The following is a 24,460-nucleotide window of genomic DNA, read 5'->3' as shown; positions in this document are numbered from 1 at the left end:
CCTGTTAGACTTGGGACCTTTATTAGCCACATTGTTAAGTACTTCCTCATGAGGACAGTTTAAAAGCAGTTCTGGATCTATGATCCCATGACACCAATCTCATTTGATAGACTGAAATATTTCAAACTTAGTTGAAGCTGTAGTCAATCTCTTTTGTATGTGTCCCAAAGGAGCTTTTTCAAGAGGCAACTGGATTTTTGGGGTTTTCTTTGAAAATGTTTCACTTCTCATCCAAGAAACTTCTTCAGCTCAGAGTTGAAAATCCAGTTACCTCTTGAAAAAGCACATTTGGGACAACCATGACCTGGGATGACTGAGGCTCTCCATAGACATCTTTCGTGTGTGATTGTTTTATGGGGGAAAACACTACAGCTTTGTGGATGTCTATTCTCCATTTGTAGGAACTATTACCTTCCAGTTCTTGGACTTCGGGATTTTAATAGGGAGAGGTAATTTGACACTGTTTTAGGTCTTTAATAGGAATCATTGTCAACTATCAAGGCAATAAAAATCAAGGGCTTTTTGATTCTTTGTTTTTATTAGACAATGACTCATTTTGTTGATCTAGCATACCCAAACTTCCACCCTGCACTTATGGTGATAGAAGCTATTGCATACTTGCCAGTATTGGAATAAATCAACTCTGTTTACTTACATTATGGAGTAGTTGGGGAGGAAAGTAAACCATCTAATCATTTACCTTTGACATAACATCTTAGGTTGGCTTGATTTCCTTCCATAATACATAACACCCAGTAAGTTAATTTGGGTGTTTGTTACACAACATAAGTCAACAGATCATTGTTTACTCATGTCCTGGTAACCTATTGACAGAACTACCCTGCTATATTAATAACTAAATCAGAGAAAGATATATTAGTAAAAGGAAATATGACTCATATTTGTATTGAGCATCCAGACCAATATTAAATATTTGGAATAAAGAGATACCATCATGGAAGAAATTTAAAATTTTTAAATATGAAGTAAAAACCCATCTATTTTCTGAATATATAAAATGCATTCAGCTAGATTTTGCTAATATAGTGAGACTGATTGTAGTTCAATTCACAAATGCATTTAGTCTACAATTTCCATCCTAAAACTAATTTGAACTACAATCTTGTGGTTCAAAAGCCTGAAATATTTTTTTTTTACTTTCCTATGTATATCTTTCATATAATCTTGCCTCACAGAGATTTTTGGAGAGTTCAGAAACTTGTGATTTCTTCATTATCAATTTGGCTTGATCCCAATAAAATATTAACAACTGTGAGGGTCCCCCCCATGATTATTATATGTATGTGACACAATTGCTTTTTGTGACTTTCCAGTAGAACTCACCTGAGGCTTTTGCTTGCTTACCAAGAATGTACTTACTCCTGACTGACATTTTTCCCCTTTGCTGCATGTATGCAGGAAAAAATCGTTTGCTTTAGAAGAGAAAGATTGACATTTAAGCACAGACAACCATCTCTTGTTTGCTAATTTCCTGGATCAAATACACAAAAAAACCACGGGTAACCTGTTATCTGAGAACGTATTCAGTGAACACTTTTTGAAGTCTTCTAGGCATAGTTTCTCATTGTCTGGTCATCTTTATATTTGACTCCAGAAAAAAAAAGCGGCGGATTTCACACATAGAGAAACATGTCACATTGTCTTTTTTGAAAGGGCCTTTACATGTCTCTATGGCTTTTTTTATTGCGGTATCTAATTGTTCCTTTCTGTACTAAGATACCTTCTGTAAAATGAAGGATTGCCTGCTGTTGGAGGTCTTGGCAATGGCAGGAAAAAAGTAATTCTCTTCCCAGTGGAATCCAATTCTCTCTGCTCAACTCTTGGTATTGATGGTCAGCTATTTACAGCAGGAGTATTTGCTTTATCTCTGGCATTTGAAAATAACCATTGGTACTATAGGATGAAGTATCTAATCTTTCATTTTTGAAGAACCTGCACAGTTGTCTGTTTAAAACGTTCACAGCTTAAACTTGAAATCTCTGAACAATAATGACTGGGTGGAGATGGGATTACTGAGAATCGTAATATCTTTTTGTCATATGGTTTCCCTGTTTAGCCACAGCAGGAATCAGGTTAAAAAAAAAAAAAACTATGGGTGAACTTATGTATGGGGGCTGTGGTGGAAGAATTAAAACAGTGCAAATAGGAGTGTTAGTTGTATATTTTGTGCGTGTGTGTGTATGTATAAACAAGTGTTGATATAAGTTGACATTGTTTCAATGGTTGATTCTCATTCATGTTTTTTCAAAGCAGATCAGAAGAATCACTTCTTGAAATTAAAATTGTGCTTATCTGGATGGTCTTTTCACAAGAACTGAAGAAGATTCTTGGATGAGAAGCGAAACATCGTCAAGGAAAAACTAAGTCCAGTTGCCTCTTGAAAAAGCACCTTTGAGAAAAACCTGGTGATAATTTTTATTGCCTAGAAACAAGAATATTAATTCAACCAGACCTAGATGCACTGCTGTAATTTTCCTGGCAAGATAAATGTTAGATATAGCATATGTTCCTTCTGTGCCATCCTCGCTAAATAGGTTACTACTTACACTGTGAATGGAAACACATCTACCAAGATGTGAATTTCAAATCTTTCTCTAATCTAATATTTTAATATAGCAACAAGGAAATTAAATGATGGTTAGAATGCTACTTTATGATCCTTTTGATGAATCTGAAATGCTTCTTTCAATGAGCCTTTTTAATTAACATTTACTTCTTTCACATTGAATCATTCCAAGTTCTTACTGCTCCCAAAGCGTTGTTATATTTTTCAGTACAGAAAGTTCTAAATGAAAGCCAAACAGGTAGTTCTCAACTTACAACCAGTCTATTAGTGACAGTTTGAAATTACAACAGCCCTCCCAAAAAGGAATTTGCAACATGTGCACATTCAGGTGGTGAAGGGACCAGTGGTGTATTCAATTTCCCCCCCTACCGGTTCTATGGGCGTGGCTTGGTAGGGAAGGATCATGTGACTGAGTGGGCATGTCCAACTTGATGTCACTCACACTCATGCCCACTCAGTCACATGACCCCCAACCAAGCCACGCCCACAGAATCCAGTAGGAAAAAAACCGAATTTCTACCTATCTACCTATTTTCTGCCCAGGCAGGCCTAGCCTAATCCTGCATGATGCCTGCTCTCCCTTCACCAGTCACACGACTCACCCAATTTTCCCTCTTTCAGAGGCCCCAGCCTTTAATCTCCCCGTTTCTTCCCCCATGACCTCCTCTTTTGTTGTCCCACGGCTGTGACCTTACCTTCCTCCCACAGCTGGCTGCCAGGGAAGGCAAGCCAGGGCTGAGCCACTGTTGTGGCTGAGGTTCCTGCCAGCCCACATCTCACTCTTGTCATGAGATGCCTGCAGCCGCCATGTGTTTTTTTCAGTGCAACTGGACTCCAGGCACACCAAAAAAAAGACGCGTCAGCTGTAGGCTTCTTGCAGCAAAAATTACTGACCTCTGGCTTTGCTCCGCTTCTCCAATGTGCCGCTGCCACTGTGTTCTAGGCGTTGTCCGCTCAGGATCATCTGATTGCCTGATGCACTGCTCTGCTTGGAGTTGCTCAGGCAAGTCCCTCCAGTGCAGCGGGGTCAATGGGATGGACCTGCATGGTTTTTGCCACTTCTTTGCTGGCCGGAACCGAGCCGGGAGTGGCTGCTGGAGGATTTTGCTGCCAACAAAGAGGTGGTGGCTGTAGGCTTCTCGGCGGGGTGGGGGGGTCTATTTCATAGACTCGGCCAGGAGTCGTAAGGCAGCTCCTGAGTCCTGCCTGTCCCTTTCTGGTCCCCACTTCATGTTGAAGTGCCGTAAGGGGCCAGGCTGGGATGGCTGCCTTCCGAGCAGCAGTGGAGTGAAGGGAAGGGAGGCAGAAAAGTTCACCCAAGTCTTTCCCCCCTTCTTGGGTATACACAGAGCATGTGCAATGCATCTCATGGAGCCAGAGGGACTTGCTCAAGCGCCATCTCCTCACAGAAGGTCCCAGCCTCACATCTGCACATGGGAAGTCCCATGACCTTCTGCTAGGAGATGGCGTGTGGGCTACTGGCTTGGCTCCAGCTCCTGTTTTTTGTGCTGGGGTGCACCCCATTGCCTACTGCACCAGAGTGAAGGTACTTACCCAGGCAAGTCCCTCCGGAGCAGCAGGCAATGGGGTGTGCATGCACGGCCAGTGTGAAGAACAGGGTGGCGATGGTGGCAGGACTGAAACTCTTTTTTGGTATGTTCAAAAAGCAGAGGCCCATAGTTTTCAGTGCAAGAAGCCTGCAGCTGCGGCCTATTTTTTTTTGCTGCAAGAAGCCTCCAGCCAGCTAGCTTGGTTCTGGTTGGCAAAGAGGCATCAGCTGGGAGGCTTCTCTTGCTGAAAAAAGGAGGCAGTGGCTGCAGGCATCTCGCAACAAGGGGGGCAAAATGCGGGCTGGCAGGGAGCCCAGCAGCTCTCAGCCACAGGAGGAAGGTAAGGTTGTGACCACCGATGACAAAAGAGGCAGTCAAAGGGGAGGAAGCAAGATTAAAGGCCGGGGCCTCTGAAGGAGGGGAAACTGGGTGATGTGTTGCACTTAAGGGAGAGCGGGTGGTGGGCAGAAGGTGGCTCAGGGGCAAGGCCAGAGCCGGGGAATCACACATTCCCCAACCCAGCCAAGGTGAGCAAAGGCTCCAAGACCTCGGGGAATAGCACTTCCCTGAGGCCCTGACCTAACGCGAAGAGTGAGCGGGCGGTATGCATTTCTTACCTTTGGTGAGCAGAGCTGGCCAGGTATCGACAAGGCAACTGGTGAGGCGATTAGCTGGGCCACATGGTGAAGGCAACATATATAGGGTGGGGGTGGGCCGGGCGAGCATTGAGCAGCCGGAAAAGGTGAGAGAGGATCAAGCAGGTGGAATAGGCAACCAGGTGACCGGGCAACTGGGTCAGGGGCGTGGCCAGCCAGAAGTCGCTACCAGTTTGGCAACCCAGGCAAAATTGTTGCTACTGGTTCTCCCGAAGTGGTATGAACCAGCTGAATACCACCACTGGACGGGACCCTTTTTGAGTATTTGACAATCATTTCTTATCTGCAACTGTTTGTAGCATCCTGCAATCATGTGACCATGATTTATAATGGGTTTGTTTGAAATTATACGTACCAACAAAGAACCTGAAAATATATAGTAACAATAAATCTTGGTTCATAGTTAAACTTAAGCAGCTACATTGTTCCAAAAAGAAAGCCTACAGAAAAAGGTGACAGAATGCTATACAATCAGGACAGAAACATATTAACAAGAGAGATCAGAGCAGCAAAAAGAAGCTACTCTGAAAAGTTAAGGAATCAGTTCTCAACAAAGGAACCAGCAAACATGTGGAAAACTCTTAAAAATATCACTGGCTATAGTAATCCTCCTTCCCAGACAGAAGGAAATCAACAACTAGCAGATGACCTGAATGTGTTTTGTTGCAGGTTTGAAAGGAAACTACAGCTACCTATTTACACAACCCCCATCTCAAGCACACCAACAACAGCCAAGCCTCTTACAATTGACCCCAATCCATTGGGTTCACAACCTCTGGTGATCACAGTAAAAGAAGTGAAAGATCTATTTCATAGACAAAAGCCAGGAAAAGCACCAGGGCCACATAAGATTACTCCTTCTTGCTTAAAAGTCTGTGCTGATCAATTGGCCCCCATCTTCATCTGAATCAATAAATCAGTAGAACTGTGCTATGTTCCTTCTTGCTTCAAATGCTCTACTATCATCCCAGTGCCAAAGTAGCCCTCCATTAAGGAACTGAATGTTCAGTTCAGTTCAGCTGTTTTAACATCGCTAGTTATGAAAATCTTTGAAAGGCTAGTGCTGTCCCACTTGAAAACCATCATGGAACCACTGTTAGATCCCATGCAGTTTGCATACCAAGCAAATAGATAGACAGATGATGCTGTTAATATGGCTCTGCACTACATCTTACAATACCTTGAATCTCCAAATATCTACGCAGGGGTTTTCTTTGTAGACTTCATTTCAGCATTCAATACCATCATTCCAGACATTCTTCTAACTAAACTAAACCAGCTAGCAGTACCTGAACACATTGTAAGTGGATCATAAGCTTCCTAACAGACAGGAAGCAGCAGGTGAAGTTAGACAGAATCACATCTGATACCTGTACAATTAGCACAGCCCCCCCCCCGCCCCAAGACTGTGTGCTTTCTCCACTTTTCTTCTCTCTATATACCAATGACTGCATGTCAAATGATCCATCTGTTAAAAAAGTGAAGTTTGCAGATGACACAACAGTGATTCGTCTCATTCGAGACAACAACGAATCCGCATACAGACAGGAGGTTGTACAATTTGCCTCGTGGTGTAACCGGAACAATCTGGAACTGAACACACTCAAAACGGTAGAAATGGTGGCAGACTTTAGAAGAAATCCTCCTATACTACTACCTCTTAAAATACTAGACAACATGGTATCAACAGTAGAGACCTTCAAAATTCTAGGTTCTATCATATTACAAGACCTAAAATGGACACCTAACATCAAAAACATCATCAAAAAAGAACAAAGAATGTTCTTTCTGTGCCAACTCAGAAAGCTCAAACTGCCCAAGGAGCTGCTGATATAGTTCTACAGAGGAATTGTTGAGTCTATCATCTGCACCACTATAACTGTCTGGTTTGGTTCTGCAACCCAACAGGACAGACACAGACTTCAGAGGATAATTAGGACTGCAGAAAAAACAATTACTATCAACCTGCCTTCCATCGAGGACCTGTATACTGCACAAATCAAAAAGAGGGCTGTGAAAATATTTACAGACCCCTCACATCCCGGACATAAACTGTTTCAACTCCTCCCCTCAAAACGATCCTATAGAGCACTGCACACCAGAACAACTAGACACAAGAACAGTTTTTTCCCGAAAGCCATCACTCTGCTAAACAAATAATTCCTTCAACACTATTCAACTATTTAAAAAGTCTGTACTACTATTACTATTAACCTTCTCATCACTCCTTATCCCACTTGTGACTGTATGACTGTAACTTTGTCGCTTGTATCCTTATGATTCCTAGTATGATTTGATTGCTTACACTAACCTATGACTATCATTAAGTGTTGTACCTGATGATTCTTGACTCTTGATGAATGTATCTTTTTTTTAATGTATACTGAGAGAATTTGCACCAAGACAAATTCCTTGCGTGGCCAATAAAGAATTCTAATTCTAATTCTAAATTAGCATTTACTTTTAGTTTCCAGCAAAAGTGCCCCAAAGTGAACAGTGGGTTTATTTATTTATTTATAGCATTCATTTTAAGGCCATGGTTCACTTTAGAAAATATGCCATCCACTTCATGATTGCAACATTATGACTTCATCAACCACTGCAGAAAAGATAATAAAAACAGTTGCGGTCACATTATGATTCACTTTATGACTGTCACAACTTATGACCAATATTTTGAGCTCAATTACAGTCCTGCATTAAGGATTATCTGTATAAAGGAAATCAGTGAAAGACTGAAAAAGCAGCTCAAAACAATAGGAAATAAGTGTATAGGTATATCTTACCTGGCTGTCAGCATCTGCAGTGGCAACTATCAGACAGAGGTTCTGCTTGAAGCAGATGATGTGTCTACCTTCCATGTACCAAAGCCAGGTAGACAGACAGATGAGTCAATCTTCATCTTGGCAACAGACTTTTTGAAGTGACTGAAAACTGAATGTCTGGGAGATTCAGCAGAAAGAGCTTGGGTGCTGCTATTATCTTATCTATAACTTCTATAAATGTCTGGTAAAGAAACCAAACAGGACCGATACAGACTCTCAGTTAAGATTGCGGAAAGAACAACTTGCAACCAGTCTACCTTCCATAGAAAACCTATATATTGTGTGGGTCAGAAGGAGGACTGATAAGATATCTGCAGACTCCCCTGGACACAAACTGTTTCAACTCCTTCTCTTAAGATGGCACTGTAGGGTATTGTATGCCAAGACCATAAGACATAGGGACAATGTCTTCTCTGGTGCCATCACTCTGCTGAATTCTTGCATTTGACAAAACACAGTGACTTCTAAGTTCTGTCTAATGTGCATGCATAGAGTGTGGCTGTAGTATTATTTATCTCTTTATACCTCTTATTTCCACCTTCTACTGATTGTGCACTTTTAGTATTAGTTTTAGTTTCTCTGTTTGTTTTGTAAGTATACTGAGTACTTCTGTACCAGAGACAAGTTCCATGCAACCAAATAAAGTATTCTATTCTGTGCTGTGCTGTGTTGCCCTACCATATATAATATAATGAAACACTGCATCATATATAAAAATGTCCTACCATATATAAAAGTGAAATACCACTCACGCATCATCACAAAATCTCCAGAACCGCAAAGCCTACAAACTTGAAATTTGCTACATATGTTCCTCTTGGCTTCTAGGTTTTCTAAGAAAGGATTTTTCAAAATGACCATCAGAGCATTAGTATTTCGTATATTATTTCATATATTATTATTAACACGCTCTGATGCTAAGGAGTTCTATTCCCCTACCTGAAAAGAAATCTGTTCCAAATGCAAAACACAAGCAAAGGAGAGGAGTTTCAGTTTCAGTTTTACTTTCACAGCACCAAGAGCTTTGGGACAGAACAGTTGAGCTAAGCTACGCCCAGGCTCTTTGCTGTCTCCTTGCTCACACAGCAAATACTGTTTCAGTTTCCAAAAAGCCCTCAACTCTCTCACACACTGATAGTTCACTAGCCAAATGAATACTGATGGATGATGATAGGCAGAGGCAGACATTTCCCCCCTTATTTTCCTATCCCAAAACCAAGCCCAGCCACATAATTTCGGAGTGAACCATCGGTATCGAGCTAACTTTACATAAAGGTGAAACCGGCCTGTTAACACAACTTGGAATCAATTGTGATTGGCATAATTTCATTTTAAGGTTGTTGTTTTTTTGTATATTTAAACTCAGTTGGTTCTTGCCAGTCAAGCTGTTTGTTGGTCCCAGTATCTTAGATGGCTTTCAACTATCCTGTTTATTCATTACAGCCAATTAGGGATGAGGTTAGGTGAGAACAAGAATTGAGAAGACCCAGACAAAAGTTCCCACTTGACCAGGGAGCTATTGAATTTTTGCTGATATATCCATCTTGGATAAGTTTTCATGTCATTTTTTTATGGCAACCTGGCTTGGGGAATGACAATCAGCTCTTGTTTCAACAATTGTGTGATAGATTTCACTAATGTTCCCTATCCCCCATCTCACAGTTTCCATCATAGATTTATCTCCATTTGGAGAAGAAAACAAAGCTTTCTTGTCTTTTATCATAGATGTTGTCTGAGTTATTCACCATGTCTTGGAAAGAAATCCTGAAAACATTAGCTACAGTTGTTTATGTAGTTGTCAATTACCTATAACTCCTAATTAATGTCTCCAGCTTGCACAAAGGAAGCTATTTCTCTGCAAGGAATCAGAGATCATTCATAAAATAAGAAGCTGCATAAATATTTGTTTCCTCTTTGTTTTTCTTTTCCTTTCATTTTACCTATTGAATATTGTAATAATAACTCTTACTTAAATATACAAATTTATAATTGCATCATTAGTGTCCTGACTAAACTATCATAACTTTGATGCTATTGTGTTATTTTTGTTTGAATACCTAGACGGGCATTATACTTGTTGGTGTAAGTAATCTGGTTTGACCATCTCTCTGTTTACTCACAAAGTTAATTAGGTTCCATTGTGTCAGGTCAGCAACATTTCTCAATGAAGCCATTGGTGATGCATTGAAAGAGAAGCAAATAACAGACACTATCATCAGAGTATGGAATCAGTTGAAAAGTCCAGCTAATACAGCAATCTATAACACAGACTGGCCAACCAGATGCCATTCTGAGGCTCATAGACATTACATGAGAAAGTCTAAGACAGTCTTTGCCACCATTGCTCTCTGGGCAGTTAAAGACAACCTGTTTTTTTTAAAAAATCTGGATTTACTGTTTAGTTATCAAGAGAGCTGCTGACATTCAGTGTCAGAATGGATGAAGATGCTCGGGGGGAAAATGCTGAGGTAATTTTATTTCATAACTTTCAAACATCCAACACCTCAATCTGATAGGAAGATCATTCTGTTCCATTCCATTCCACTCCATTTCATTCCATTCCACTGTTGTTTGGCTTTGGGTAAACAATTTCCAGTATCAGGTATCAGCTATTACATTTCATGTTTCACATGATGCTTCCCCTTGTATACCGTTCAGAGTTTTTAGCAAACAATATCAAAGGTTTTGCCTGTGTGGCAATCCTTATTCCAATTGGCTGTCTGAGACTGCTTTGATTAAGACACTGTAATTAATTATTGGAAATTTGCTTCCAATTGCTGGAGCTATATTGGGTACTGAATGGATTCTGGTTGTAGTTCAAAATATTGTCAAAGAAATGAAATATATATATATACACACAGTCACTCACAACATTCTGCATTAACAATATTTAATGGAATTTTATGCAGTCAGATCTTTAAATTTCAGACATGTCCTATTAGGTGCATTCCTGGTTAATTTAGCTGTTCCCAAGAAGGAGAAATAGAAAATTTGTTAATATGCAATATTTTTAATTTCTGGGAAATTCAGTGAGGTGCTGGACTCGTAAAATAAATATAGATTATGAAGCAGAGTCCTGGATATGGAATTGACTTCATTACCTCCTTTTTCCAATTGGCTAACTGATACTGCCTTGATTAAGACACCATGATTAATGATTGAACATAATGAAAAAGTATAAGAAGGATAGGAAGCACTGAATAGTAAATCTATCCAGTGTTATGCTGCTCTATGCTGCTAATTTATCTCTTTTTGGCAAAAGCTTTCCAGTTCCCCTTCCCCCTTTCTGGCAAGACTTCAGTACTTCTAGTGGATACATGAAAGTAGGAAATTAAGAAGCCAAAACTTTTGCCAGCATAAATATGCAATGATGGAGAAAGCTTTAGCTGTTAAGCTTTGGTCTAGTAGACAGGTGTTTAAAAAAAACAACATCAGTCTTGTCAGGGAAAAAGTTGGCAGACTTTTGTTCTAGTCTGAGAAAATAGCTTTTGTTATTTTGTCATGCTGATGAGATAATAGGTCTGATGACCTAACTAGATGGCAAGTCGATTGCATAAAATTCGATCCATGCTAGATAAGGTGCATATTTTTTAGGGGAAAGGAAGAGAGAGAAAAATAATAATTTTGATGAATTGTCAGACCTGAGTAATTTTGACTTAAAGCTGGAAGATATATATCAGCTGCTATCCTTGCAAGAGGTTCAGTTTTTCATTCTTGAGTGTTCTTTCTCAGGACATTAAAAAGAAAAAGAGTCATCTTGGTCTTGGGTTGGATCCTCTTGCTTTCTTGGTTCAGAGGAAATGCCTCAGACTTCTGTTGCAAGGTCTGAGATGAAGACCACGAGCTGATGTGGGCAGTTGTCGCTGGCACGTCATCTTTAAGGTTTCCAAACACCATAGAGTTATTATTGCTCCCACATCTACTATTATCATTTTCAAGATAAGGATGATGATTTTAGTGTGCAAATATAATGCAAGACGCTATAGAAATCAATATTATTAAATCTAATCTATGGAGCCAGCAGACAAAAGGAAATGGTTCCAAGAATAAGCCTGGATAGAAGAAGACAAGGTCAAGCCACTTCCATATCATTTTTAAGGAGGTATGTCTTTAATAACTTTTCCCCCTTAAGTGGTGCAAAGGTATTCCTTGTATGTTTTTCATGAATAATAAATAATAAAGAAGCATTAAGAGAGAGAGGAAGTGACTCTGAAGTATGTCGAGAGCAATAGTATCAAAGAGAACTAATAGGGAATTTCTAGATAAGAACTTCAACTTAAGAAAGCACTAGACTTTTATGATTCTTAATGTAGAATAGGAATACAATATACCCTATTACTTACTTAACCCTATCAGTCTTCTGCCACTGTGATTACAGAGGAAACATTGAGCTTCTGAGCAACTTCAATATGGTTCATAGTCCCTCAAAAGCAGCAACAGGAGCAGGAATAATAGATGAAATCGTTTTATGGCAGCATTTATTTTTATGTAGTCCAAGAGCTCAGACACTACTGATCAGAAGGAAAATCTTTAGAAGAACAGGTTGGCTGTGGCTGAGTTTGAAGGGAAAGACTACCAGATCAATCCATTTATTCCATTTAGACACTGCCCACTTCCAAACTAATTCAGAATGCAATGAAATCAAACAAAACACAATATAATGATTTATGAAAAGAAAGAAATAAGGAATTAAGAACACAAACAGGTAGCAAGCCCAGTTAACTTCCAAACATATCTAACAGGGGCCCCAACCTTCCAACCCCAAGGTCTTGGAAAAAAATACAGATCTTTAAGACTTTCTGGAATGTCGGTCGGGTAGGAACCACATGGTTATTAGATGTTATTACTTCATTCCATAGGGCAGGTGCTGGCACAGAGAAGGCATAGATCCTAAATTCCAATAGAAGACATTGTTTACTTGAAGAACATAGAGTATGCCAATCATGCTGCTCTTATCAGCTGGGCAAACACCATGGAAAATAGGCAATCCTTCAGATAATTATGTCTTATGTCATGGAGAGCTTTATAAGTAATAACTGGAATCTAGAATAGCACCCAGAAGCATACTGCCAGTTAGAGCATCTCACAAAGCAGAGGTGTCTTATTGGCATCCTACAGAATGCCCATCACTGCCTGCGCCACCAATTCTGATCCAGCTGAGATACTTTCTTCTGCATTGACAAAGACAAGAACTTTAGAACTACTGTTTAATAGTTATTCACCCTAAGATAAAGCTCTTTCTTCCCTTTTATAACTACCTTTCCCTCTGAATATGGTAATGAATGAAAAGCTATCACTAGTCTTTTCAGTTTTCAATTTTTAGTGACCTTCTTGTTAAGTTTCATTAAAACCCAAACAATACAGATTTTTATTATCCTTCTTTTAGGAGGAAACCCCAAACTTTAAATCAGTTCTGAGCACTAGAATTACCAGAAGTCTGCGCCATCTCTTATTAAAATTACACATCAAGTGTTTGTTGGAGAACTGAGCTGATTCATTTCTGGCTCAATCTGTTTCAAAATGCAGTCAAACAACTATCTTGTTTCGAATTTTGCACTTCTGTGGAGCGTTATGCCAGTCTGCTTCACCATTTCAGGAAGTCTCAGCATTATCTCTTAGCTGTTTCTCCAGGTGACTGAGCAGGTCTTTTAAGCAGAAAGTGATTTTACTTGGCTCTGTCAGGTTTCCAAGTGATGAAATCCATTTAAAAAGAAAAGAACAAAGTCCATCTTCCAGGACAAATTCTTTTATTTAGGAGATCATCAAATTGGCAAAGTCTGTTGTAATTCCGGATACAACACAACCCAGAATTACCTCACAATGTTAAAGTTAGAAACAACCCCCCAAAGTTACATTCTCCAATAGGAGTAATTCAATGTTGCTTGATGTCATAAATCTCTACCTCAAGGGGCCCAAGCACGACAGCTCGTTTCCCACAGGAAGAAGAATCACCTAGCCAAAGCACTCTCCTCCCCACTTAGGAATGTGGCAAGCGCGAAACCCTTCCCCCCCATGACTGCCACAGAGAAAGTAAGAAAAAGATATACTAAGCCTAACTAAATGACTACACATATGTCAATTTTGGGCTTGACAGGCTCTTCAGCAAGCTGTGTAAAGGTGGCCATGGTGTGTGTGTATGTGTGTGTGTGTGTGTGTGTGTGTGTGTGTGTGTGTGTGTTATAAGCACATGCAACATGAAATGACATAGATGGGAAAGGACAAGCAGTGATTAAAATTGTATCAAAATGTTCACAGTTGTACACATTCTTATTTGTGGAGTCTTTGGTGCACTTTGAGATTGGTTGTTTTCTTGCAGATGTTTCATTACCCAATTAGATAACATCATCAATGCTAGTGAGTGTGGAGTTTGCACCATATTTATGTAAAGTAGTTTGCCCTGACAATTTTGGTGACTGTGTGGCTTCTTCCTGGGAAGATTAGGGTACTGTTTTCTATTTGATTATTTATCAACATTAATTCCTGCTTATTTGGGTGTTAGTTGCTGGAGATGAGGTATTCTGGTCTTTTTGTTTTCTTCTTAGCTTTTTATTGTCTCTTTTGAATGCTATGTAAATGTGGTGCATCATTTTGTGTCAATTGATGGCTGATTGTCTGAATACCAAGCTTCCTGGAATCTCCTAGCTGTTGTACATCAACAAGGAGCAAACCCCACATTTACCAGCACTGGTATTGTTATCTAGTTGGGATATGTATAAGAGCAAAGAAGCTCAGAGAGCACCAAGGATTCCACAATCCAAGCATGAGCTACATATTTCTCTTCTATTGGAATCTCAATTATTCCTCCTGGCATCATTACTCAACCTCAACCTCCAGATACATAGTCTTCAACTCCTAACATATCTGTGTCAACATCACCATTGTTGAGAATTCTAGTATTGATCCAGACATATGGAAGGCAGCTGTGTTAGGGAAGAATTGTATAAGTGTCCTATTAAGGAAACCGGGGAAACAAAATGGAAGGAAGGAAGGAAGGAAGGAAGGAAGGAAGGAAGGAAGGAAGGAAGGAAGGCTGAGTTCATGACTAATTTCATAATATGAATATGGGATAACTTCAGTCTGTTGACCAATTAGCAAATATATCATATATATGTCAGCATTTTGATGATAATAATAAAACTTTCAAGCACAAGTAGAGGGAAAATGTGCCTTAAAGTATGGGAAATTGTTTTCTTTTTGTCTTTAGCTTTCAATAAGAATTAACAGCTCTGCTAACAGCTCATAAAAACAATGTGATGATCATAAATATTAAATTTGGCAAGTTTTTATGAAGTAATGGTCTTATGAAATGGAAATTTATTCTGGTGGAAAACTGAAACAAAGCTGTGAGTCAGCTGAGATTTATTTTTTTAATGTTGCAAAAAGAAAGAGAGAACAGAAAATGGCTGAAATTAAAACAAGGGACTATTAATTAAAGCAGTTTGCTCTATCTTTATATTTTTCTCCCATTATTTTTTTATAACAACTGGCTTATTTGCTCTAATGTCCAGAGGGGTTTTCCTAGCAAATATCATAGATATTTACTAGTTAATTGCAGATTACTTGTTGCAACATAACAGAAGAAATGAATAGCCAATAGCTATGCAGTTAAATATTTGAGAACGTAATTAAAATCACTTAAAATTTCAAACCAACAGTAAAATATAACCCCTCCATGAATTGCTCTGATTTGCCACACTATAGACAGGGATAATATATCATCTATTTATCATATTGTAAAGAAGATGATCTCCAATCTTCAATTTCATTTTAATCATTAGGTTTTAATGGATCAATGATGAATGAAGTTATATAATTCATCATTGATAAATTGATGAATTTATTGATGATCAATATAAAAAAACTTAGTAAGACCACACCTGGAATACTGAATCCAGTTTTGGTCACCACATTTCAAAAAGATGCTGAGACTTTGGAAAAAGTGCAGGGAAGAGTGAACTAGGATGATTAAAGATCTGACTAAATATATAAAATATATATAAAGAACAGTTGCAGGAACTAGGCATGGCTTGTCTAGAAAAAGAAGGACTAGGGGTGACATGATAGTAGTATACCAATATTTGAGGGGTTGCCACAAAAAAGAGTGGGTCAACTTATTCTCCAAAGCATCAGAAAGTAGAAGAAGAAACAATGGATGGAAACTAATCAAGGAGAGAAGCAAATTAAGGAGAAACTTTGTAACAATAGAACAATTAACCAGTGGAACAACTTGCCTTCAGAAGTTGAAGGTACTTCATCACTTGAGGATTTTAAGAAGAGACTGGACAGACACCTGTCTGAAATGGTAGAGGGCAGTGGTGGCTAACCTTTTTGGACTCCTGTGCCAAAAATTGCACACAACTTGTGTGCCAGGACCCAGAATGCAATGCGCACCTCCCATCCCCACACCCCCTGCGCATGCATGTGCAATCTCCCCGCCCCCCCCCCCACCTGTACTGTGCCTCACAGCTGATTTTTCAGCTGGTTTGAGGCCTTTTTCGGCTTCCCAGAGGTTTGGAAAAAGCCTCTGCAAGGCTTTTCAGACTGAATTATAGGCCCATTTCGTCACTATCGGTATTACAGGAAGTGACAAAACGGGCCTATAATTCGTCCTGAAAAGCCTTGCAGAGGTTTTTCCTAAGCCTCTGGGAGGCTGAAAAGGCCTCAAACCAGCTGGGAAAAAAAATTAGCTGTGAGGTGTGCGCATGCACAGTGAGGTAAGTTTGCCTGCAGCTCGCATTCCAGCACAAATGGCTCTGTGTCCTACTTGTGGCACTCGTGCATAGGTTCGCCATCATGGGTACAGGGTCTCTTCCAATGTCTCTTCTCGCTCAATTGTGATTAATTCAAAGTAAGCTATTTTTCTATTCTAAATCATATAACACCTATAACCAAATATGTGTGCATGCAGGTATTCATACATTAACATGTACATAGTAGGCAATAGTTCATTTGTTTTGCCTTTTCAACCAGGTAGTTCCTAATAAAATAAAACAGCAGTAAAATGATGCAAGAACAGAACAAAATTTCAGCAAATACACATTCATTTGATTAAAGACTAGGACAGCTTAGTCTGCCTGGGAGATTCTGAGAATTGAAATCTTAAAGATTGGGAAACATTGTTTTAGATGATTTAGTATCTTGTTTTTTTATTTTCCTTGTGAATCTTCATCACTCAGTGATAACATTAAATATATTCTATTTATTTTTGTCTTCACTTCATCTGAACTTTTGGGAATGCTGAGTTTGGCATGGTATTAAAGGACAAGTAAGGCTTTCAATCAAGTAAAAATTCTGTGATCCTTTTCCATATCTTGCTTGCATTCTGCAGAGTAGACATTTGCTATATTTTTCTTTCTCTTGCTTCCAATTTATTTCTTGGAGAATCCCTTCACCTTTCCTTTTCACATAATTGAAAAAATAATGTTGAAAAATATTCTGCAGAAATTCTGTTTCTTCCTCTGCAGTTTGAACATTTCCATATTTTTGCTACTTCTCTTGATGAGCTCTATTTAGAGACTCTTCAGTGCAGCTTTGCTTTCAACTTTGTAAAAAGTCCTCCTTTTTAATTAGCAGCTCACAAATATAGCTGTTGTTAGAAAAGGGAGAGAACATCATAAGGGAACTGACAGAACGAGGTGAAAACAGCTTCCACATCTTAGACACTGAGCTTAATTTTGTGCATCTGGTAAGAAAAAATTGTTGCCATCCAGAAGGTGTATAATAATTAATTGCTACAATTTGTCAGGAATTTAAAGCATGTGATATAGGGGAAGCTGTTTGTTGTCAGATGCCATTTCCTTCTTGGCACCATAAAAATAAAACAGCTTTTTAAAGCATAAGGTATTTTGAAATGCCCATTCTGCAGTGAACTATTTTAATTGTCTTTGTCTTCTTCACTTTCCCTTTATTCTATATATTTACCTTTGGAAGAGGTGTCACACTTGTGGCTTTTGCAGGATAAATGTTGGGAAGATATTGTTTTAAAAACATTTTCCATGAGGAGTTTTGTGTTCTTAACGTTTGTATCAGATCTAACTTCCTTTATTAGCCAATTTATCTATCACATTTGATCCCCTGCTGGAAAATCCATGCAGGATTTGAATGAATTTTGTTTCAAAGTCTTATGCTCTTTGGGGGCAGCCTTCCATTTGTAACTCAGAGGCAACTTGGACAGAGAATTGTTTATTGGATGCCTGCAGTTATCATTCTGCTACCTTTAATGGCTCCATTGTCCAAAATGAGAATTCCTGAACTCTTAAGCAAGCATGGAGTCAGGGCAAAAAGGATTCATGTCCTGAAAAATAGGCACCGCCCATCCCCTTTACCAATTCAGAATTAAATTTAGATTTGCATTTTTTTTGCGGGGTGGGGGGTGGGGAATCTGGAAGTGGATGAAATAGTGCAAAGAGCTTCCCTCCTCTCACATCAGTTCATCCTGACCATTACAGTATAGTACTGAGTCTTAATAAACAGAAAGTGGAATGAAACAATACCTTGGAAAAAAGAGGAGATTGTTCTAAGTGAGGGTAATACCCAGGAAATTTAATTCAGGGGACTGCAACTATGGAATAAAACAGTTGCTACTTTTGATGTATTGGAGGGGGTGGTGGAGGAAGAGAAATAAAGATATAAACTGAATGGGAAATGACCATTCTGTGTACCTTTGTCTGGTATATCCTTTGCCTGTTAAATCTAGTTTTTCAAGGTTTAAATAAGATATAAAAATGGAATTTTATAATGTGTGAACAATATAATGTGTTATAAACACACTCAAGAGCACTGCAGAACTTCATGTGGTCTGCAGGGTACAGATTGCATACACTTGCTGTAAAATTTGGCTGCACATCCTCTTAATCAAGAGTCTTCACTTATCTGAAACAATAAGCCAAAGCTAAGCTAAGCATTCAAGAAAGTTAATTTGAAAAGCAATATTGCATTGGATATTATCATTTTTTTTTTGGTCCAGATTGCATTTGTTTGCTCTTGTTCTACTTCTTTCTGAATAAGAACAAAGATTTGTGATTTTCCAGTCTATTTACATTGACTGTTACACACTTATAAAGGAAACCAGGCTGTCAAGAATGAAACCAGGCTATCAAAGAACTGGACACTATCAAAGCTGACACCAGTCACAGCATAGACAAACTCAAGGAAATAGTGCAAGGTGACAAGATGTGGAGAGACCTGACCCATACAATCATCAGGAATTGAACTCAACTGAACAAATCACATCATCATAAAAGTTAAAAGATGAAGATGCAATCCCATGCTGATTAGGGAATTCTGGGAATTGAAGTCCATGCACCTTCAAGCTGCCAAGATTGAGAAACACTATTTTACTAGAATAAGAAAAATATAATAGGCTAATTTATATTGCATGAATACAAGGGAGAGCATTACTTCCGTTCTATTCCCTGTAATGGATTAAGAACTCCAGAAGTTCAATAAAATTCCATTTTAATACAGTAGTCATATATGTTATTTGTGATTTTTTTTTTAATAATATCTGGAAACTTGCTGAAAGTTCTATAGTTCATGGATGTATGGCAAATCTCTTAATGACATTAGAACAAGTAGACCAATGTAAACAGACTCACAAGATGTGTAAGACTGCATGATGTTAATATCAGAAAGTAGCTTAAGTATTGAAAGTATGAAAAACTAAGTCAGAAGATGGGAAAAAATGCATGTGAAATTGAATGACTTTAAGAATCATTGAACTAATCAGCCCTTTGGGTTAGGCAAATCAGGAAACATACTTGAATATAAATGGAACTCTATTTTATTGATATAGGTTACAGTAATAGAATCTTGAAAGCTTGTCATATTTTCCTCCATTTCATAAAAAAGAATCCACCCTACATTTCTAATGTTTTCTTCTTTTCCCAGATTTAATTCGTGTTTTGCTACATGCTGCATTCTTTCTCCAAACTCACCTCTTTTAATTAATTATTAGATACACAAATCTGCAATACTCCACATTTTTCAGATACCTGCAGTGAGATTTAAATCTGTTTTATTATGCTTTGGAGATGAAAACACCCCATATTTATAACACATAATGGTTGGATAAGTGCATGCCTAAAAGATGTGGAAATTTTAGATGTTTAAAAACATATTACAGGATAACAAACATTATAGGTATTCATAGGCTTGGCTGTAGTCCCATTTTTTCCCTCTGGGGAGGTGAACTACTATTCCTCTGCCACTCCCGTAAAAATTTGTCTGCTTTCACTAAAACAGTAGATGGAAACAACAGCATTCATTACACACCATCCAAGTATTTAGAAGAAGAAAGGAAGGGAAGCCTGAACATTTTCCCTGGAACTCAACATACGTTTTTATTCCACAGTATTTTATTTTTCTGCCTCCTTTATTATCTTGTAAAAAGTTTTAAAACTTCAGCCAGTAGATGTCTCTGTTTTCCTGGTCTCTGATTATCTATACCTGATTTCTTAATTAATTAATTCATTAATATCATATTTAAGCCTATATAAAGAGCAGTGATCCCAATTACTATTTTCTGGGACATCAATGTATAAAAAATTAATGTAGGACTCTGCGTCCATCCTTTTTATGCCTTAATATTGAAGCCTAAAACTGGGTGGATAATAGGATTCTTCATCCAGTCTCTTTGCTGCCAATTCTCTCCATGTCTTTCCTGGTACACATCTCAAACAATTCCAAGCCAAACCGCCGGTATTCTTTCTAAGGCAGCCTCTGCAAGGTGACATGAAGCCCCCGTTTCTCCCTTCCTCCTCCCAGAGATTCAGCACTGGACAGCTCCCTTCTGCTCACCTAGTGGTTGCCTCGTGATTGACAGCTGAGGCGACCATAGAGCGCTCAAGGCATTCGGAGCTCACCTATGAGGGCGAGTTGCGGAAGGGAGGGGAGGTAAGAAGGGGTTGGCCATGTGGGGCAGAGCTGTCTAGTTAACAGGCGAGGAAGGAGGGGGAGTTGAGGCTGAGCTGGGAAAGCCCGCCGCTCCGGCCAGCGGGCATCTGCCCCCGAAAAACATCCCCTCCCAGAAGTCCCGCACCGGCCCTGCTACTCTCGCTCCAGTCCTTTTCTTCTCGGCTGCCCGGTGTACGAACCGCAGATCTCTCCTGTCTGTCTGTCCCCTTAGGGAGCGATGCCCGGAGACGGCGAGAGCGAGTCTGGATGCTTCGCGCGGCTGGGTAGCGAAGCGGGAGGACGCGCCGCTTGATTGAGAATGGAGCAGCAGCGGCAGCGAGAGGAGGACCGCGAAGCAGGTCTTTAAAATACCTTCTGAAAGCGTTGTCAGCAGCGGATGGGGGATATAAAGACATAAGCGGGCCAACGGTTGCTTTTTCCTGTAGCCAGGCGCAATGTAACCTGTCTCCGAGCCAGGCGCTGCCTGCATAATTGCCAGAACTTGCCCCACTAGAGAAAGCTCACTGGACCGTTGCTACAGGTGATTCAAATTCTTCCCCTCCCTCTCTTGCCCCCTCCCCAATCCCCAAGTTCACTTGGAGCATCCTGCTCCACGAATTTTGCTTTCTTGTCTTTTTGCCAATGCTGTTGAAGTACTCACATTTTTAAAACAAATTGGAAGTTGGGTTGGGAACTTAAGGGAAGAGGTTTTCCTTAGCTGAATGGAAAAGATGGGTTTGCTGTGGCTTCTTCCCATCTTACTCCTTTCTCACTTGAGGTATGTGATTGATGCCAACCAAGGACCCATGGAGCCTGGTAAAGGGAAAGCAACGAAGGAAAAGCCAACTGTGTATAATCATGGCAAGAAGGCAGGTGTTCCTTTCTCTCCTTGGAGCAGATCAAGGGAAGAGAACCTAGTCTTGGCCCAGAGACTGTCCCAGGAGATCCCTCAAAATGTGGCTTCATTCCTGTATACTGGTGATTCTTGGGAACTGAAACAGGCCAACTGCTCTGGGCGCTATGAGTTGACTAGCTTGACGGGAAAGTCTCGCTTGGCCTCACACCCCTCACTCCATGGGGCTCTGGATACTCTCCTCCATGCAATCAACTTTCTCAACATGATTCTGCAGAGTAATAAATCCCGTGAGCAGAACTTGCAGGAAGACATTGAATGGTACCAAGTTTTGATCCGAAGCCTGCTGGAAGGAGATCCCAACATCTCCAGAGCTGCCATCACCTTCAGCCTAGAGCCCTTATCCTCTGTCCCTCAGATCTTTCTCCAAGCCAGTCGGCAAAATAACCAGATCTTGCTGCAGGACTTATCTTCAGTGGCTCATCAGTTGGCCAATGTGTCTAGTGAAACTGAGTGGTTCCATAGTCTGAAACGCAAGTGGAAGCCACATCAACATAGAAAAGTCTCAAATCCTGGCTCCAAGGCCCAGGAAGGCAGCTTGAAAAAAAGAAATGGTCATCACCCTGCAGAGAAAAGTCATATCAAGTGGTCCTCCCCGTACCTGGAGTGTGAAGATGGAAATTACAAACCTACCTGGCTAGTTACATTGTCTGCTGCTTTTTATGGGTTGCAGCCAAATCTCCCTCCTGAATTCAGGTAGGAGTTATGAATTTTATTAGAATATTGATCTTTAAAAGTACATCTGAATTAACAGTATCTTCAGTTAGGATTAATTCAGTGAACAGAAATAAAGAGTAGCAAATATGAAACAAACAGATGCCAATCTTCCTTAGTCTTAGCCTGTAGATGATATTACTTTAGCAATCTGTAGTGCAATCCTACACATATATGGCAAGGTATAAGTTCCATGGAACTAGTAGAATTTATTCCTAGGCATATATATGACTATATATTTGCAATATATTTGTAAGATATATTCTTAGGACTTCCTAATGCAAAACATCTCCTTTTTAAAAAATGTAGAAGCTTCCTTTTTTAAAAACAAAAAACAAAACACGTCCCAGTTTGAAGTTAGCAGCATACTCCTCAAGGGATGAAAGTCCTTTGGCATTTTTTTCCATGGACTCTTATGTGGGATTACTATGGCAGAGAAAAGCCCATATAATCAGGCATGGAAAGCTTAAGAAAAATTGAAGTGGAAGTATATGATTCTTCAAGATAGGTTGAAGTCGCAGTCAGTGTGCAATCAGTAGCTGAATTATCTTGTTATAAGTAAAAGTAAAATTCCAGAGTTGTGCTCCAGCTAAGTTTATTGGATCTAAATTCCATAGACTGTAAAACTTGCTGAAGTTAATCCAGTCTACTCTGAGTCACTAGCTACAATAAGATGATACTCAGCATAGTTCGCTAAAGTAAGTCTCACATTGTTTACAAGGTTTGTTCTATAACAGGGTGGAAAATTTGTGGTCTCCCAATATTGTTCCACAGCAATTTTGAAGAAGCCCAAACAGGATAACCCATGCTTTGGGATGTTGGGAATTGTAGTCCAGCTTTATTTGGAAATCTCAAAGATCCAATATTGTAATCATAGTAATAGTTAACTTATTCTGGATTTGGGCATCAGCAGTAAATGTTTTGCCCAGTCTTATACAGTTTAAACTAACTCCCCCTCCCCCAATTTATAATCTTGGTATTTACATTTTCAAATATCAGTTAATGGGGCCCATAGAAATGTCCATTATATTAACAGCCACAAAAATGAATTGTTAGAGGTATATATTAGCTATATTTACACAAAATGATTAACCTGGTTACTGAACTAATTCTGTTTCTGGGTTTGCATAGTACAGGGACCATAAATTAACCACATGACCTGGTTGAATATATTGTGTGAAAATATTTATGATATTGAGCTGCAAACAACAGGCTTTGTCAGGTCTGGTCATTCTCCAGCTTTCAATTGGTCAGGCATTTCAACTAGGAAAGGAAACCATTCTTCCTGCTTATAGAAAGCTGTTTAGGAACACAAGCATATCCTTACATCTTGGATTCAGCTGTGAGTTACCTCTAAGTGTTCTAATCTTTCAGCTTCTTCAAGCCCTTTTGCTGGTTTCTGTCTTTTTCCCTTCATTGTTGTAGATGCTCAGAGATTTTGCCTGTACTGTACATATGTATGTGTGCATGTATGTGTGTGTGTGCATGCACACACACACACACATACATACATACACACACAAGTTATTTGTAGAGGCTTTCCTCCAGAAGTATGTTGCTTTGGTCAGAGTGAAGCATTATGCTTGTTATTTAGTATATAATCAATAATATTTACACAAACCTATGACAATGTCCTGCATATTTGCTCAAGCCTATTTAAATAGAAGCCTCTTTAAAGAAAAGCTTTAAATAGCCTTTTTAAAGATTCCAAAGGGGTTGAGAAGCACCACTCACACTCTGTAGTACTTTTACTCCAGTATCATATTAAAATCATCCAAATAATTTTCAAACATTTCATGAGGGCTATTTGGGGGTAGCCTATTTTATGAAAGGCTGCAAAGTAGCCTTTTATACAATTGTGGAATTTCAAAAGAGCATATAGGCCCTTATATCCTACCTCCTGCACCATGCAAGGATCCAGATTAAAGCACCCTTGTAATTCCCTCCCTCCCTCCCTCCTTCCTTCCTTCCCTCCTTCCTTCCTCTCCTCCTTTTCAGTTGCACTGAGGTTTTCTTGGCTTCTTGCTATTTTTGTCAATAAGTCATAACCTGGGAGGCATCACCATAAGAGATCCTTCAATTTGAATTGCAAAGTTTAATTTTGCTGAATCTTTATGAAAGTCAAATAAAATTTACCATTATGAAAAGACTGGGTTGATTACTGCTCAATCATTATTTCTGTAGATGCCCCACTTCTGATATCTCTTTGCATAGGTATATCCCGATTAAAGTCTAGTCATGTGCTGTGGAAGTCCATTGATGTTGCTGTTTGGGATATAACTATTACTAATAATAATTTCATTCTTAAAATAGCAATATTG

General features: G+C 39.3%; 2 protein-coding genes across 3 annotated transcripts in view; both read left to right on the top strand.

Moving 5' to 3' along the window:
• The window catches only part of THNSL1 (threonine synthase like 1), a 30,878-nt gene extending 28,208 nt beyond the window's left edge, over positions 1-2,670 (top strand). Inside the window, exon 7 of the mRNA XM_087917957.1 lies at positions 2,275-2,670. The gene's annotated coding sequence lies outside the window, so the exon portion shown is untranslated. The remainder of the gene's footprint in view (positions 1-2,274) is intronic.
• Positions 2,671-20,562: 17,892 nt separating this feature from the next.
• The window catches only part of GPR158 (G protein-coupled receptor 158), a 144,693-nt gene continuing 140,795 nt past the window's right edge, over positions 20,563-24,460 (top strand). For both annotated transcript variants that reach the window (XM_087918176.1, XM_026710080.2), the window contains exon 1: positions 20,563-22,121. In XM_087918176.1, the coding sequence (XP_087774302.1) occupies positions 21,235-22,121 (887 nt within the window). In that variant the 5' untranslated portion in view covers positions 20,563-21,234. The remainder of the gene's footprint in view (positions 22,122-24,460) is intronic.

This window comes from Pseudonaja textilis, chromosome Z, assembly GCF_049901715.1.
Source record: "Pseudonaja textilis isolate UNSWEBS1 chromosome Z, rPseTex1.2, whole genome shotgun sequence".
Lineage (NCBI taxonomy): Eukaryota > Metazoa > Chordata > Lepidosauria > Squamata > Elapidae > Pseudonaja > Pseudonaja textilis.
The sequence above is the reverse complement of the archived record's forward strand: the minus strand, read 5'-3'. Positions and strand labels throughout refer to the sequence as shown.